The sequence below is a fragment of the Erpetoichthys calabaricus genome, chromosome 3, assembly GCF_900747795.2.
Source record: "Erpetoichthys calabaricus chromosome 3, fErpCal1.3, whole genome shotgun sequence".
NCBI lineage: Eukaryota > Metazoa > Chordata > Cladistia > Polypteriformes > Polypteridae > Erpetoichthys > Erpetoichthys calabaricus.
In genome coordinates, this window is record NC_041396.2 from 57,746,501 (window position 1) to 57,764,308 (window position 17,808).

The window sequence follows — 17,808 nt, forward strand, 5'->3', positions numbered from 1 at the left end:
AAAGCAACTTCTGTTAAGTTCTTCAACAAAACAAAACAATCATTCTATTTTTTTTTGGCAAAATGTTTAAGAGAAATATAAAAAAAAGGGTAAAATAAATTGACATAAAATAGCGGGTTGGATAAGGACTAACATGACATGACTAAATGTAATAATAAAAGAGACTGAGAAGCACATAACTTTATGAAAAGATCAGAAAAAAGCTCATGAGATGCCGTTTAGTACGCACTGTACATGATCTTCATTCCAATTCACAACCTCCTTTACTTTTGTTTTTATTTAATTGCCAGTACAAGGAAAATTATGTCAGTTTAAGATAATCACAAGTCTGTTACAGTCAGTTCAATAAAACTTTCCTATTAAATGTCTTCCTATATAATGCTTCAGACAAAATCTCAAAGTGATGATGCACATGTAAGTAGGGACGAATGCACGAGGAGTGATTCATGAAAACATAAATAGTGTATCAAAATGAGTAATTCTGATGCTTGATATTAAGAGAAGTAAAAAATGAAGATATTGCTAAAATAAAAACAAAGTATGCAGTTACACATATTTCAGTATATAATTAACAAGACAAAATCTCAGTATCATGTGCATACAATTGAGTCATTTCAGTACTTCCATTCCCATCACTCATTGTCTCTCCTCATCACATATCCATACCACTTTAACCTACTATCCTGTATTTTTAGATAATCTCTCATACTTTTGTTGTACCTCTGATTGTCTCATTTCTTATTTTGTCCTTTTTTGTAACTCCGCACATCCATAAACTGAAGAGAAGTGCATTACACAAAATAACAAAGCATCACAGCAAATGACAGAAATTCTTACGAATCAATGTGCCCAAATGTGATATTTGTGGTTCACAGAGCAGACAGTATGTTAGAAGAAGACTTGTCAAAGTGTACCTTGATGTCTGTCTGCCTGCTAGTGTGAAGTGCAGTGGTGGCTTGTCATGGTTGGTGGTGTCAGGGATCTTGTCAAAACTGATGGGATGCTAAAGTTTGATTCATCATACTGTACCTTCAGGAAAATGAAATTTTTGTAAAATCTTCATCTTTCAGAATAATAATCTCAAACACAAAGCAAACACAACTAACACCTATTACTTGAATAGGATGCATGCAGTTGAAACACCAAAAGAATTAAGAGTGTTCAGCTTAAAGACCTTACATCAGTGTAATTGAATTTGGGTGTAATCACTTTAGAGGGAAAATAATAAAGAGAAACACATAAAACTAAAAGAAAAGTTACAGCAAATTCTACATGATGCTTGGAAGAGTTTACCACAAGGAGAAAAAATCATCCAGTGGTTTACAGAAGCAAATTAAACTAGCATATGATTTGGCCAGTTGGCAATGAACCATCAACAGGTTTTCAAGAGAAAAAACAGCATGTGAGGATGCATGGCCATTTGCAAAAGTCACAGACAACTGGCTCTGAAGACATTCAGTAAATATTAGAATACCAAACTGTTGATAATCATAAGATGCATTGACACTGCATTTACCACTGTTGATGCCAACCACTATGATGTCTCTTTCTATAAAGCTATCTGTACCTCTAAGTCAGGTTTCAGGAAGTAAACAGAGGTGAGATTATACATTATACTGACTAGAATAGGGTTATTTCTTTGAGAGCAAACAAGTAAGTACGCCTTGCTGGTTTATACTTTTTAGACTAAGTTGACACTACCTGTGCAAGGTGCAAACATATTTTAATATTATAATTACTATAATCGCTGAATTTTGTTAGTTCAGTAATTCTTTGAGTGGCAGACTGCAATGATTCCAAATGTTTCGTGTTTATATTCCTGTTTTAAGATATTTTTCCAATCAATCAAGCTCAGAAACACACTTACAATTTCATCCATACAATGCAAATTTAAGATCTCCAAAAAACCTTAATTGTTTGTTCCTGCAAGTGATCATGACCGATTTGGAGTTATGTTCTACACTGATATCTTGATGAAATATTTACACATTCTTGGTTTCATCAATGACATTTGGATATTACTACTAAGCATTTGTTGATTTTTGGTTGAATCCATTCTCTCTTCAAACCACATAATGTTCTTTGGGTTACTGGCTGCCGTACAGCTCCAACGAGAACCAATTTATACTCATTTAAATGGCTGGAAAGCTGGCCTTTTCTTTAAATGCATCACCTTTTTTCTCCAAGGGTATCTTTTTCAGTTCGTCAAAATGTCAATTTTTGTTGCATCATTACATAGATTTTTTTTTTCCCAAACAGTTGAGGCTTACTTACAGTATTATTTTGCATATTTTAGTTTGACATTTATAATGAGGTCATATTAGATACATTTGTTAGGATCATTCTGTGTAAACAATAATAACGTTGACTGTTTTCATTCTTTACCAGTTTATGATTAGTTCAACTGTATATTTTTCTTGCTCTTCCAGATCTCGCCTTAATTTCAACAGTTTCTCCAAAACATCCTTTTATTATGCATGTTTCTGACAGTGGAATTTGCCTACAAGTCTATAATTATTATTTTCAAGTGTTCAGTCCACTGCTTAGAGGGCCACAAGACTATATATAGAAAGCACACACAATATCCTGAGAAGTTAGAATTGTCACCATATTTATTCTAAACCAGAATTAGGCTCACCTAGCTTACTGTAATGAACCACAAGACACTGTTATGTTTGAGCCCCTTTTTATTCAAATACACAATTTCACTGTTAGTGACAGTGCACAGTTAGTACCAATAACTGTGAACATCAAAAGAAATGTATTTTAAATGATAAATTATTAAACACAAAGTTTACTTTTTATTTCGCTAAGTTTAAATTGAGGGATTACTCAAGCTATATTTTAGTCTGTAGTTCAGTGTCTGGCTTCAATTCATTTAGAATGTTCTGAACAGTTGGTTGGGCAGGTAGCCAAGATGCAAAAAGGATGTCTGAGCCTCTTTCTCAAGGGCAGCTAGTTCCTGCACTGTAGGCGCCAAAACATCCACGTGCCCTTTGTAGAGCCCACCTGCAGAGAAAAAAAATGAAGACTGTATTTGAAACAAAACTTTTAAGAAAGAAATCCAGATTTTTTTTTTTTTTTTTATAACTTTATGAAACCATATTAAAACAACCCAAATGTGTTTCTTATAGTATTTGGGAAACTCTCAATATTACTGCACTGATCACATCAGGAACATATTAAAGACATCAATGGAAGCCACTGTAGCACCAATGACCAAGTCAAACACAGCAGTTTACACTGAAGCAATGTTAGCAAGTTTGTACCCCAAAACAAGAAAATAAAATGAGGAAGTATAACAGTATGGGGGCGGCACGGTGGTGCAGTGGGTAGCACTGCTGCCTCGCAGTTGGGAGACCTGGGGACCTGGGTTCGCTTCCCGGGTCCTCCCTGCGTAGAGTTTGCATGTTCTCCCCGTGTCTGCGTGGGTTTCCTCCGGGCGCTTCGGTTTCCTCCCACAGTCCAAAGACATGCAGGTTAGGTGGATTGGCAATTCTAAATTGGCCCTAGTGTGTGGTGGGTGTGTTTGTGTGTGTCCTGCAGTGGGTTGGCACCCTGCCCGGGATTGGTTCCTGCCTTCTGCCCTGTGTTGGCTGGGATTGGCTCCAGCAAACCCCCGTGACCCTGTGTTCGGATTCAGCTGATTGGAAAATGGATGGATGGATGGATAACAGTATGGTAATCATTATAAGTGTATACTGTAGTACTGAAGGTGCTGAACAAGAAATATCCTGGCAAATCAATGGCATTCAAATTAGGTACCCCTCCTCACATCACGTCTGTTCACAAACTAAACATTTGTAACAGACACCCTGATATTATTATTATTATTATTAAAACACTGGGTATAGTTCCCTGGTTTGTCCACTTACAGAATAGTTTTTTTTTTTGTTTGTTTTTTTTAACTGTTTTACATTGTAGTATATATTGCTGCTGAGTTAATCATTTTGGGTTCTGGGTTCAATAAAAAAATTTCAATCATCAAAGTTTTTATCTTTTAATATGTTCAAGTCTCCCCAATACCCTCTCTTCGTCTGAGGTCCCACACTGTACCTGATAAATTGCTACACATGTGGTGCCTATCAAGTAATTCTATGAATCTTTCAGGTAGTTTTTGTCCGTTTTGTAAATATGAATTAACATCTAAAACCTTATAACAACTGTTAAAAATGACAAGTCCTAAGCTCTCTCCACCTTGATTACTTAGCTTAAACATTCGCACCTTCCTGTTTCAAATGCAAACCTGGCAACACGGGTCCTGTCTACTCCAAAGGATTTCTCAATCTGCCCCTAAACCAGTAATTCTCAAGTTCAATCCTGGAGGACAACTGCAGAATTTTGTTTTAGCCAGATCCACAATCAATAGTTAATTTTACCTCTAATTTATTATATTGTTTAATTAGCAGGTTATTTTCTTCTCTTGTTATACATTATGAAAAGCACACTAGTGTGAGATTTGCATTTATAATTTTATCATTTTCTATGAATTTGCTCCCTTAACTATAGTAGATCCTATTAATGAGAAGCAGAGTGGACAAGGGGATAAATAAAACTGAATGCTACACTTCAATATCATATTCACTAGGGTTCTCATTAGTAAACAATGGCTTAAAAAACAGGATGCCTGGAAAAGCCAACAGAACAATCATTATGGTGATGGTGAAGGTATTATATACTAAGACTGAAAAAAAGAATAAATTAAAAATTATCCTCATGTAATATAGAAAAATACTTTGAACATCAATACAAATTTAGCAAACGTATGAAATAACAGCTTGCTTAATTAACTCTTTCGGGGCAGATGTTGACTTTTGTCAAAAGGAGGGGTAATCAACTGTAAATGGTGGCACCGTTACATTTTAGTTGGACTCTCTTGCTAGAAGGAATGTTAAATTCATTGGTTTGACTGAGATTCCCAGCACTCGCACAAGTAGAAAGGGGCAAACAACGGCAAAAATGGCATTGATCTCTGGCGAGAGATAGAAGCAAATGTGTAAAGCAAAATACTCCGTGGAAGATGTTTTGCATATTAATCACTGAATTGGACTCTGACTTTTCAGACTCCGATCTTGATTCAAGTGATTGAAAATGAATGTGAGGTTCCCATTTCAGTTGATTGTGGTGCTGAGCAGGTTTGTGTAGCTGACGTGCCGATGGCAACGTTCGCCTGGGAGGACCGCCATTTACAGTGACAAGGGGTACAAACTAAATAACAATGCACTATGACCACCACTGCTGCCTCCGTCCCCCACCACGTGAAGACAGCCTGGGAGCCAGTGTGCCCAAAGCACGCAGCAACAAATGTTTTATGTTAATTTCTGTGTGAAACCATTGCTTTGTCTGCTTGTCAGAAAAGTGTGTTTTTTGGAAAAAATATTCAGCCCTCAAAGAGTTAAGGCAGGACTTCAAAAGCATATGTTGGCCAGAACAGAAACCTAAAGCCACTGGGTGCACCCAAGACTTTGCTTAAGAACCACTGGTGTAAACTTTCTGTTGTTCCCTTCAATCTTATCTAGACTAGTAGACAGCCAAACCAGACATTCAGGAAAGTTCTGTCCTTAAGCATTTAACTTAGTACTTAAAAATCTGTGGAATTGAACTGGCATATTGTGTGAATTGTTCTATCCCAGAGACAGACAACTGTATCTAAACCAGCACTGGCTAGGAGTGTCTTTGCACCTGAAAGGTAAGTTGGTATACAAGACTATTACTGAGAGCCTGCATATCTATACCTCTAGAAAATGGGATGACGCCGAACAATAGTATGCACCTCTTCTATTCTTATTTTCTGCAAAATGTAATATCCAATTACATCTTACATTGCAATCCTCCTCTTTTGTATGTTATCTTTTCCTCTTCTCTCTCTTTGACTGTTTAGAAGCACATGATACCTCAAACATTATCTAGGTGAACTCTCTAGTTCATTATAACAGACTCCTACATCCTTCTTCAAACAAAGCAATCCTGATTTCAAGGTGCTGGTTTAGCTGATCTCTCTTGCAGATAAAGTCTTTAAGAAATCAATTTTTCACGAATGCAAACATCAAGCAGGCACGGACTTCATTTTTACATTTTTTGGGTCAAATTAGGATAACCTCTTCTATTATATTAACAAAGTACATTTTCTTGTTATACATCTAGAAGTTTACATCTACTGTTAACTAGATATTACTTAAGAACTCCTTTCAATTGAAGAATCGATTTATTAACTACCACTTTTTCAGGATAAACAACAGTGGTCTCTTGGTCTCCTTAAATGATTCTCTTGTACGGGCAGCCCTCATGTTCACCTGTCCCAATTCTCAGTGCAAATGAACCTAGTTACTTGTGTAAAACAGCAAAACAAATGTTACCCTGAAGTGGGTAAATGGGAAAAAAAAAAAAAAAAAACACAGTGGATGAATGTATGCCTGGTTTTATATCCTATAAACTGTACACAAAGGCAAATCCAAATTTTAAAATATAGCACCAAATTTATTCAAGACAACAGTAAACTGGTTTTATTGAATGCAACAAAAACTAAGTGTTTGTCACAAAACCTTTAAAACTTTTTGTTGCTGGAGAAACATTAGCGATTTATTTCAAATATACTCACTTATTAGCTCCCTGATATTATTGTAACAGAGCAGCATTGTATTACAGTGGTTAACACTGCTGTCTCACAGATCCACTTCTTTGTTTTCCTCCAGATCACTGTCTGTGCAAGCTCTCTCCAATTTGCAATGGAATTTTTCCAAGACATTCTGGTTTTCTTCCCACACGCCAAAAATTAGCAGGTTAAGTCAGATAGAAATCTAAATTTGCCCCAGAATCCTACATTTTTTAAAGTTTATATTGTTAAGAGTATACTATTTTTGGTATTTGGTACACTTTATTAATCCCCAAGGGGAAATTGTCTTTTTACATGATATTTGGAGGTCAAACGCTTACTACTATAACTAATCATGTCAAAATATTTATCCAGTTTACTTTGATTTGACAAAGAATGTAGTCCTTAGACTAAAATATAACTTCAATTTTTTTACAAAACAGCCAAGCCGACATTCATTTTTAAACACACAAACAACCCTCTACACAGGATAACTGGAACACAAATATTGTGGACATCCTGTGCCATCTTGTGGCTGACATAAGTAAATAGCCTTCTTGTATTAAGCTTCTGTGAATTTCAGAGCAAAAAAGTATTGAAAAATGAAAAAAAAAAACATCTAAACCTTTAAGCTACAAAGTAAAAATAAATTAAATATATATTGCACTTTACACTGTGACCTAAAGAAAAACATTTCATCATTTTAAATATATTTTGTTGGAGAACTCAATTAATAAATGCTAAAAGCCTTTGGTACTCTGACTTTTTCTTTTGGGAAGAAAAAAAACATTTGTGCAATTCACTTTGTGAGGGGGGTTTTCAATGTTCTTATAAATGTCTGAAGAACAACAAACCAAACAAACCTCCAGTTGCCCTCCTCTGGCCATATGTCACTTTTCCATCAAATTCATCCAAGGGCACCTTTACATCAGTTTCAACTTGAGAAATAGTACAATTTAAATGATCTTCGATTTCAGCTAACAGCTAAAATATAAACACAAACAAATCTTAAAATGCAACTTAAAACAAATACGCAGAAAACAGCATGCCTTCTAGTTTGTTATTATTTTTACCTGATTTTCATTGTACCATATGGTACAACCTCCTTCTTCCTTCAGTCTTGTGTTGTAACACCCTCTTCCTCGATTTGGACATACATGGTACCATACCTAAACATAAAGTGATCATTTTCAGTGCAATACCACTGTATTAGTTTACCTAAAAGTAAAATAATTCTCAATAATATACACTGCACTAGTATGGTATAATTCTAGTGTAGGGGAATCAATTATAAAGACGTGCAGAATAATCATAAGCCTGAATGCGCAATTTATTAAACATCCCTATAGTTTAAGACATTTTCCTAAATTCTTCCCATTCGTAAAAATCAAAATATATTACTTGGCAGGCTGTGACAATGGTAATTAATAAGGCAGATGGCCAAACTCTGGAAAGCAGGCAAGCTTCAAATAAGAGTATCCTGAGATTCTCCCAACCTGTTGCCAAGTTCTCTATGAAACGTCCCTGTCATAAGAAACCCTGAAACAGCAAGAACCTGCAGCTCCACAAGAATAATGTTATGGTGTGTAGCAGAGCTCTCATGGGAGAGACACAACTCCTGCAAGATGTCCGTAAAGGTGGCTCCTAAGCAAAACACTTATACACACATATTTTTTATATTTATATATATATATATAATATATATAAACCTTTGAAAATGTATTCTGATATGCAATGTCACCTTTTAATGAAGTGATATTTGAAACAGTGGGTACAGTCCATAGCAAAACCATTGCAACACATTTTAGTATTGTGTATGGTTCTCTTTAAATTAAAGTAACCTTCTTTGCATTGCTTACCCCTAGAAAAATAAAACATTACATTTTTTTCAAATTAAAAAATGCTCTTATGTGTAACAGAAACATGTAAATACTAAAATGTCAACATAAATACAGTAGGAAAGGTATGTCTAGTGTCTTCTGCTATACTGATGCACATCTTTCATGTTTTCATGTTTTGAAATAGTCACCAAAGCACAGTTCGATGTTGCACTTGGAACAGTAGAAGCATGTAGAACAGTAGAACAGATGCCATGCTTCTTTGTGCACATTTCTTATAGTATTTTTTCTGTTATTTGCACGTGAAAGGGAAGAATGTCAGTGCCTGATATGCAGGATTGATGTGCACCTTACAATATTGTGGGCTACCACAATGTAAGGCTTAGTGAGTTCCACATATCTCCTTACACAAACATTGACAGTTGCTAAATTGTGAACAGTGCTTGGTGGGGCTAACATCTTTCTTGACCTTCTACATGATTGCAGTCATTTTGACTTTTTGCCATGAAGCTACTTGCACCATGGTGAACCTTCAGGTAATGGAATTCACCTGGCATATCACAGTTGTTCTGTTGTATATGCATTATTTTCACTCTGTGTCAACGTCTGATGACCAATTCACATTGCCATCATTATCACTTGATTCAACTAATGATTTATTCTCAGTTTGTTCTAAAACTGACTTTACAGCTTTTGTTTAAATGCCACAGGGTTTTTTGTTTAAGACTCCAACCCCACTCATGAATACTGATGAGTTACCATAAAGTGGCAGAAAGTGACGTTTTGAAAACTTCATAATTACATTTTTTTTAGCATGATGTTATTTCATCCACAAGATAGCAACATAATACCGTCCCAAGAGTTATTTTGGTTTATCACACCATATCTCATCAAAACAGATTATCTTGAGCAAGATTTGAAAATAACTACTTAACGTAGAATTCTGAGCCCAAGAATCACTCAGTGTTAATGCTAATTAAACAGTCTTTCTTCTTGATAATCTTTCTGCATTGTTCTACTGCAGGTCCATATCAAGATATTGATTATCATTAATTCTCATTCATTTCTGTTCTGATTTTTTTCTTTAGGTGTAAACGTTTTCAGACTTTATGTTAGCTAAAACTAATGAATTATTTTTTGCTGTTGCTTTTGTATTGTCCTACTGCTGGTCCACCTCAAGATATTGATTAACATTAATTATCACTCATTTCTGTTCTGTTTTTACTTTAGGTGTAAACATTTTCAGACTTTATGTTAGCTACACTTAATGAATTATTTTTTGTTGTTGCTTTTGTATAAATCTTGTATCATCATGAATAAGGCTCCCATTCTGGAGATAAAAAAGAGCTACCTACAGTCTACCTGTGCATGTGAACTAAGAAAAGTTTGTATGCATCTTTTCAAGTTTGTGTACTTAAAACATTTTTATGTCAACTTCAAGTTTTATAAATCCATTTGTACTCAGATTTTTTACAAAAGATTAAACCCATGTAATTTAAGATCAAATATTTTCATACAATCATTTTATAATTGAAGCCCCAGATCTTTAATTTTATTTAACTAAGCTAGATGTAGATTTCACATGTATACTCTAAAGAAGTGAGATATTATTATTATTTTATATATATATATATATATATATATATATATATATATATATATATATATATATATATATATATATATATATATATATATATATATATATATAAATAAATATAAAAGGCATACCTTTTCCTTTTCAGATGCAACTAAGGAAATTGCAAGGCCCATCCTATGGACAAACATATATTTGATTATACACAGTTCTTAACTTACATTATACCATAAAATGTATGCCATATTTATATTATACCATAATATGTAAGCTTTCATTTAGATTACATGCATGAACAATTAAAATTCATTATAAAATATGCCCAACTCTTTGTTTTTCAGATTTATCCTGAACACTTCAACTCAGTATACATTCTCTTTCTGAAACATCAAAAAGGAATACACTTTGCCAAAATAAGACATTTAAAAAATTCATCATGTTATCATAACACACTCAAATCTGATTTTCCAGTTTATGGTCAGAAGGGATTACAGCCCATCCTGGTAGTACTAGGAAGAAGCACGGCTGGAAACAGACAGTGACAGGGTTGTCAGTCAAAAGCCTTTCCACTTTTGATGTACAGTAATCCCTCCTCCATCGCGGGGGTTGCGTTCCAGAGCCACCCGCGAAATAAGAAAATCCGCGAAGTAGAAACCATATGTTTATATGGTTATTTTTATATTGTCATGCTTGGGTCACAGATTTGCGCAGAAACACAGGAGGTTGTAGAGAGACAGGAACGTTATTCAAACACTGCAAACAAACATTTGTCTCTTTTTCAAAAGTTTAAACTGTGCTCCATAACAAGACAGAGATGACAGTTCAGTCTCACAATTAAAAGAATGCAAACATATCTTCCTCTTCAAAGGAGCAAATAAATCAATAGGGCTGTTTGCTTTTAAGTATGCGAAGCACCGCGGCACAAAGCTGTTGAAGGCGGCAGCTCACACCCCCTCCGTCAGGAGCAGAGAGAGAGAGAGAGAGAGTTAGAGAGAGATAGAGAGAGACAGATTAAAAAATCAATACGTGCCCTTTGAGCTTTTAAGTATACGAAGCACCGTGCAGCATACTTAAAAGCTGCACACAGAAGGTAGCAAAGTGAAGATAATCTTTCAGCATTTTTAGACGAGCGTCCGTATCGTCTAGGTGTGCAAACAGCCCCCCTGCTCACACCCCCTACGTCAGGATCACAGATAGTCAGCGCAAGAGACAGAGAAAAGTAAGCTGGGTAGCTTCTCAGCCATCTGCCAATAGCATCCCTTGTATGAAATCAACTGGGCAAACCAACTGAGGAAGCATGTACCAGAAATTAAAAGACCCATTGTCCTCAAAAACCCGCGAAGCAGCGAAAAATCCGCGATATATATTTAAATATGCTTACATATAAAATCCGCGATGGAGTGAAGCCGCGAAGGGCGAAGCGCGATATAGCGAGGGATTACTGTATTAATTCTTCAAACCTGATGTTCCCATTTAGTATCCAAGTCTCCAAAGACTTCACTGAAGCTACAGCATAAAGCTATTTTTTTATATGCAAAAATGCTAGCAGAAGCATGTATTTGTAATTAACATAATAATCTAAATTAGTTTCTATGAGGAATCAAATAATAAACTAAACTATTTTATAACACTCTGAATACTAAACAGGTTGAAAAAAAATTAACCATTTTAAAACACTGTAAGTTGACTAAAGAAAATAAACTACCTACATCAATACTTTTGACTTCTAATGTGGTTTAAAATTTTACTGAATACATTTTAGCGCTTTAGCATTCAGTCTGTCAAAAAATGTACTGAATAAACCTAGTGCTTCACTCTGATATGCAGTAAAACGTTTATTTATTATATACATCTTGAATTTGAAGACTTAATTTCAACTTTAGATGATTTCTTAAAGGATAAATTAGGTATTTTTCAAGTTGAAATTGTTTATTTACAATCATGAAATAATTTGACATACAAAATTGTGTTCAAAAGTGAAGCTTTATTTTCTTTTTTTAATTAATTAATGTTGCTGCACCTTACAATCGCACCTTACAGCCTTAAATAATCTCACCCCATCTTATATATCGGAATGTCTGACATCTTATATTCCAAATCGTAACCTCAGATCCTCAAACGAGTGTCTCCTTAGAATTCCAAGAGCAAAACTTAAAAGAAGTGGTGAGGTGGCCTTCTGCTGTTATGCACCTAAAATCTGGAATAGCCTGCCAATAGGAATTCGCCAGGCTAATAGAGTGGAGCACTTCAAAAAACTGCTGAAAACACATTATTTTAACATAGCCTTCTCATAACTTCACTTTAATTTAATCCTGATACTCTGTATATCCAATTCATTATAATAACTATTCATGGTGGCTCTAAAATCTGTACTAACCCCTACTCTCTTCTGTTTCTTTTTCCGGTTTCCTTTTGGTGGCGCCACCACCATCTACTCAAAGCACTGTGATGTTCCAATAGTGATGGATTAAAAGCCAGAAGTCTGCATGACGACCATCATCATTATGTCCTTCCGTGAGAACCCTAATTACAAAAAGGACTATTTCATTTATGTTAGGTAGAATGCCCGGAGGGGACTGGGTGGTCTCGTGGCCTGGAACCCCTGCAGATTTTATTTTTTTCTCCAGCCATCTGGAGTTTTTTTTTTTGTTTGTTTTTTCTGTCCTCCTTGACCATCGGACCTTACTCTTATTCTATGTTAAATAATGTTGTCTTATTTTAATTTCTTATTTTGTCCTTTATTTTTCTTTTCTTCACTATGTAAAGCACTTTGAACTACTTTTTTGTATGAAAATGTGCCATATAAATAAATGTTGTTGTTGTTACAATCGGACTTATGTAACCCAGGTCCAAGCATGAAAAAAATGCTTATTTTTCCCCAAATATGTAAACTTTGAACCAGAAAAGGTTTTGATTTAAGAAAATGTGCCTTAGTTGTTTCATTTGGCATCCTTGAGATAACAAAAGAAAATTACAAAATGATTATTTTACAGTATAACTGATTCTTGCAACTATTTTCTTTGAGGTAAGAATACATTTTCTGTTTGTTCATCTGCTCACAGCCACCCACCATGGGTGGAGTTTAGATGTAAATATGAAACCTGATCAGGACTAAATGAAGTCTGAAACTGCTTGGAGGAACTTCTTCTTTTCAGAAAATGGCTTGAGAATGCAAACATACATTCAGAAAACAAAGCATTCTGTTTTCACCAACTTCTTTATGGTAACTACAACACCTTATAGTTATGTCTTCTTATAAGCGCTATAAGTTTAATGTGAGCAATCAAATGGAAGACCTACTGAAAGAGGACATGCAAGTCTGTAGTGCTCACTTCCACGTACACAAGTACTTGTAGCCAAAGGGAAAAAAAATGTATTCCCGATCTCCCATTATTGAAACCAAACTGGCTCACAACCACAGTCACGTCTATGTTTTCCAGTGACAGAAGCAGCATGTCCCTCTCCCTGTAATACAGGCATTCTTCTTGAGTGGCCGTAAAATCCAATTTTCTACATGTGCACCACCAATCACCACTTGTCTGTTGAATCACTGTTTCTTCCAGTTGCATATTTTGCTTTTTTTGTCTCTCTAATTCTGCCCTTTTCTCTGTTCTTTCCTCTTTACATTTGTCAGATCTCCTTCTCAGTATATTCTGGCTTTTACAAATATGGTTCTCCGATAATAGTAAATGTATCCTCATCTTCATAGTCTCATATTTTTCTGATATAAAACAATAACTTATTTGTCTAAATCCTGAAACAAAATATATTCGAAAGTAGTAGATTCTCAAAATGAAAGTGCTGTGGGCAACATTCACAAGCTGAAGGAAACTGTGCTCTTGGGAGGTGAAAGGTTATCTCAGAGGCATTAAATTCATCAAGATGAGGTGCAGAACCGGTTTTCTTTTAGAATGCCGAATCTCCTTTATAGAAAGAAACAGACAAACTAACAAATTTTGTGCAATCTTGAGACATGGATTAATACCCGATAACATTCTTGCCTTACAAAATGGATGATTTGGCAAGTTTAAACCAGGTTACCCTAAGCCCTATCGTAAGGTGCAAGAACAGACAAGGTATTTTATACAACCTGCATGGGCTTTGCAACATTAATTCCTGGTGCTCAGTAAAGACATGTGTAATGGTACCATATGTTTGGATACTTTGTGAAGCATACAAACACTCATTGTGGATTTTTCCAAAATTCATTTTAGACTCCTCTAAAGCAACCTTTCTTACTGCTTATTAACTTAAGTGAAGCCTAGCAAACTTAAGACAAAACCAGAAGATATTTGTTGTGGTTTTTTTTTCTTTCTTTTCAGAAAAGTATTATGTTTTCTCATGATATTATGAAGGAAAACTTTTATTCTACTTAATTGCTTGAAATCTGTAGCTATTTTAAAGCAATTGTGGAATTTTTACCGGTTTCCCCTCACTATTTCAGTCACTGACTTAATCTTTTTTTCTGCAAGGTCTGGATGGCACTTTGTATTTCAACAAAATTAAACATTAAAAACAAACATTAAGAAAAAAACAAAATGTGAAAATTCTGAAAGTGTTCCAACACAGGCTGTAAATTCTATGCTAACATCAAAGAAACTGCTACGGAAACATTACCATAAAATTCGCTGTACATAATGAGACTAAAGTCATCATATGTTAAGTAAATAAAGAAAGCAGAAAATATTTAATTGAAGTTTAACAAAAACATACAACACAACCAGTTACTTCTCAAAGACATTTACCTTTCAGCTCTGCCTACTCTTCCAATACGATGTACATAGTTCTGCTTCTCATCTGGAAGGGTGACATTGATAACTACCCAAGGGGAGGGAAAAAAAAAAAAAGAAAAGTTGATTACCATATTTATTACAATAATACAGGTAATACAGTGATCCCCCGCGATATCACGGTTCAGTTATCGCGCCCCTGCTACATCGCGGATTTATTAATACTATTATTATTAATAGGGGGATCCGCCCCCTGCTCGCTTCGCTCGCCCACCCCCGGGTTTGGTTTACTGGATAAACAATTTAAAGAGATTATTTTCATGGGAATTGTTACATATGCATTATTTTCATTTTTACTTTAAAACTTTTGTAAAAACAATATTTGTCCTTTATTTCCTGCCCCGGGCGTGGTTAAATCTCTTTCTCAGGGCACTTATAACACTTCTCGCGTTGTGAAGGGGGGTGGGGTGTCTGAACACATGCTAAAGAGATGCAAGCAGTTCAGCTGGTGTCTTGCTACTGCTGCTGGCCAGCTGTGTGTTGTGCTTGTCACGCTTTGCGGCAATCACTTAAAAGCCTGTACAGCAGCTGTCCTTTTGCTACTTTGTCTCTGCCGCTCGCTTTGTGAAGGGGGGGAGCTGAATGCACGCTAAGCAGAAGTGGACAGATCAGCTACTGGCTTTGCACTGCTTCTACCAAGATGCCTGTTCTGCTTGTCGCTCTGCGCGTTCTGAAGGAGGAGGAGGGGGGTGAGGGCTGAACGCATGCTAAGGAGAAGTGCTCGGATCATCTGCTGGGTTTCTGCAGTTGCTGCTGGCATGCTGCGTGTTCTGCTTGTTGTTGTTTTAAGAGCTGGGAGCACCTGAAGGTTGTCTGTCAAAAGCATTCCAACAACTGCTAGGTTAGATGTCAGTGAACTTGTTTTAAATTGTTTGTAAGTAGGTCATGTCGTCAAAGTGTCTGTCCGTGATCATCTGGTCTCGAACGCTTTGCTCACACCCCTTCCCTGCTCCACAGAGGTGTGCTACGCTCCTGCCACTTCACGTTGTGAAGGGGGGGGAGCTGAATGCACGCTAAGGAGAAGTGGACTTTGTGCTGCTTCTGCTAAGATGCTTGTTCTGCTTGTCGCTCTGCGTGTCAATCATTTAAAAGCCTGTACAGCAGCTGTCCTTATGTCTCACTGCCTTGTCTTGCATAACATCAAAATGTTTTATAATAGAGAGATGTTACTCATATCCTTAGCCCGACATCCACATATCACATGTGTTTACATAGTGTGTTTTAATAAGTTTACATGTGTTTAAAGCGTGTGGGAGGGGTATTTTAAGACTTAAACTATAAAAAAAATATTTATTTATATGGTCTTTATATATGGCGGATTTTCACTTATCGCTGATGGGTCTGGAACATAACTTCCGCGATAGGCGGGGGATCGCTGTAATGGTAATTACTCACCTCACCCATCACCCACTCCGTAACATCACTGGATGACTACTATGCAGTAAACACATCATTTACATAAAAATTAAAATGCCCAAGTATTGTACCTGCTAAGGATCAGAGGCGACAACAATATGTTCAATGCACTGTTTCAGAAAGGGCCCACTAACTGCTCTTTAAAAAAAGGGTCCATACACGCACATTAGAACGACCACAGGACCCATTTAGAATTGCCAGTTAGCCTGATAATCACTTGTTTAGGAAAGTGCGAAGATACTGAAAACTGAATCTGCAAGGCAGAAGACAACCGCTGTGTCTATCATGTCATCTTTTGATCCCCCCAATACATAGTCTTTACATTTTAAGCATTAGATAACTGATATTGCCACTTATCTTTCTTTCAGTACAGTACATCTATATGCTAAGGAGGTATTCTTGAAAATGTTTATATCACTATTTTATACACTTAACCTCTTTAGCACTACATTTTGTGTCAAAAAAAAAAAAACATGCAAAAAGCATTACATTTTTTTGGCTTGAAAAATTACATTTTTATTAAATGTCATCTTTCTACTGTAAAATGTGCAAAACATTAAAAGAACAAAGTCAGAAGTGCAAAAGGTATAATGATACAAATAATAATACTAATTGAACAGCACACTGCACATGTGTGAGTGACATGAGAGTCTCTTTGGGAACCCCAGAATCACTTTTGGTTTCAGACTGTTTCAATTTCACTGCCTGAAAGTGATGAGTCACCATTATGAGGTTGGGAGAAGACGTATCTACACCGTTGTCCGTGTAATGCTCGGGGCTGATGCTTACACAAGACATGCCTATACCGTTGCACGAGTAATGCTCAGCACTAATGCTTTTGGCACTTCTACAGCCCGAATAAACCTCAGATCTTACGCCAGATGCATCTGTATCGTTGCCTGAGTGACACTCGGGACTAACGCTTGTAGCACTACTTTTACTGCATGAGTTTAACGCTAAGGAGGTTAAGCTTCTGTCTTCTTTACATGAATATGCAATCATATTACAGCGCAAGTGAAAAATAAAGCAAAGATAAAGTATTCAAAAATCAATTCTGAGGTATTTAAATAAACTTAGTTTTATTTATATTATATTATTATATATATATATATATGGTTGCACCCATACAATCAGATTGTGACACAGACTACGAATGCCGTGACTGTAATTACCCCGATCTACATGCTGTCAAATAAACGAACCACACGCCGTGGCGCAACGTTAGGGGCATCGCCTCTGGCGCTGACGTCTGAGGTTTGATTCCCGAGAGGGAGTGCAGTGGAGTGTGTACGCCTGATGAGCCCAGAATGAGGGCGAAACACGTGTCGCGTACTCTTTGCATTTATTTGACAGTAAACTATTTCAACCATTCTATGATCTGCTCCTCACAAACTGAGGGCACCGTGGTGGATGTTAGCAGATTGCTGGCCAACCACAAGTGTTACCTGGTAGGTAACCACCCATACAATCAGATTGTGACACAGACTACGAATGCCGTGAATATATATATATATATATATATATATATCTCTATATATATATATATATATATATCTATATATATATATCTATATC

At 36.0% G+C, this 17,808-nt stretch overlaps 1 protein-coding gene across 1 annotated transcript in view; it reads right to left on the reverse strand.

Annotated features, from left to right (window-relative positions):
- Window positions 1-2,669: 2,669 nt before the first annotated feature.
- ddx1 (DEAD (Asp-Glu-Ala-Asp) box helicase 1) overlaps window positions 2,670-17,808 on the reverse strand; it is a 54,471-nt gene continuing 39,332 nt past the window's right edge. Inside the window, exons 22-26 of the mRNA XM_028796842.2 lie at window positions 14,773-14,845; window positions 10,162-10,204; window positions 7,666-7,761; window positions 7,456-7,576; window positions 2,670-3,009 (exon numbers count right to left, since the gene is read on the reverse strand). Of these exons, the coding sequence (XP_028652675.1) occupies window positions 2,879-3,009; window positions 7,456-7,576; window positions 7,666-7,761; window positions 10,162-10,204; window positions 14,773-14,845 (464 nt within the window). The 3' untranslated portion in view covers window positions 2,670-2,878. The remainder of the gene's footprint in view (window positions 3,010-7,455; window positions 7,577-7,665; window positions 7,762-10,161; window positions 10,205-14,772; window positions 14,846-17,808) is intronic.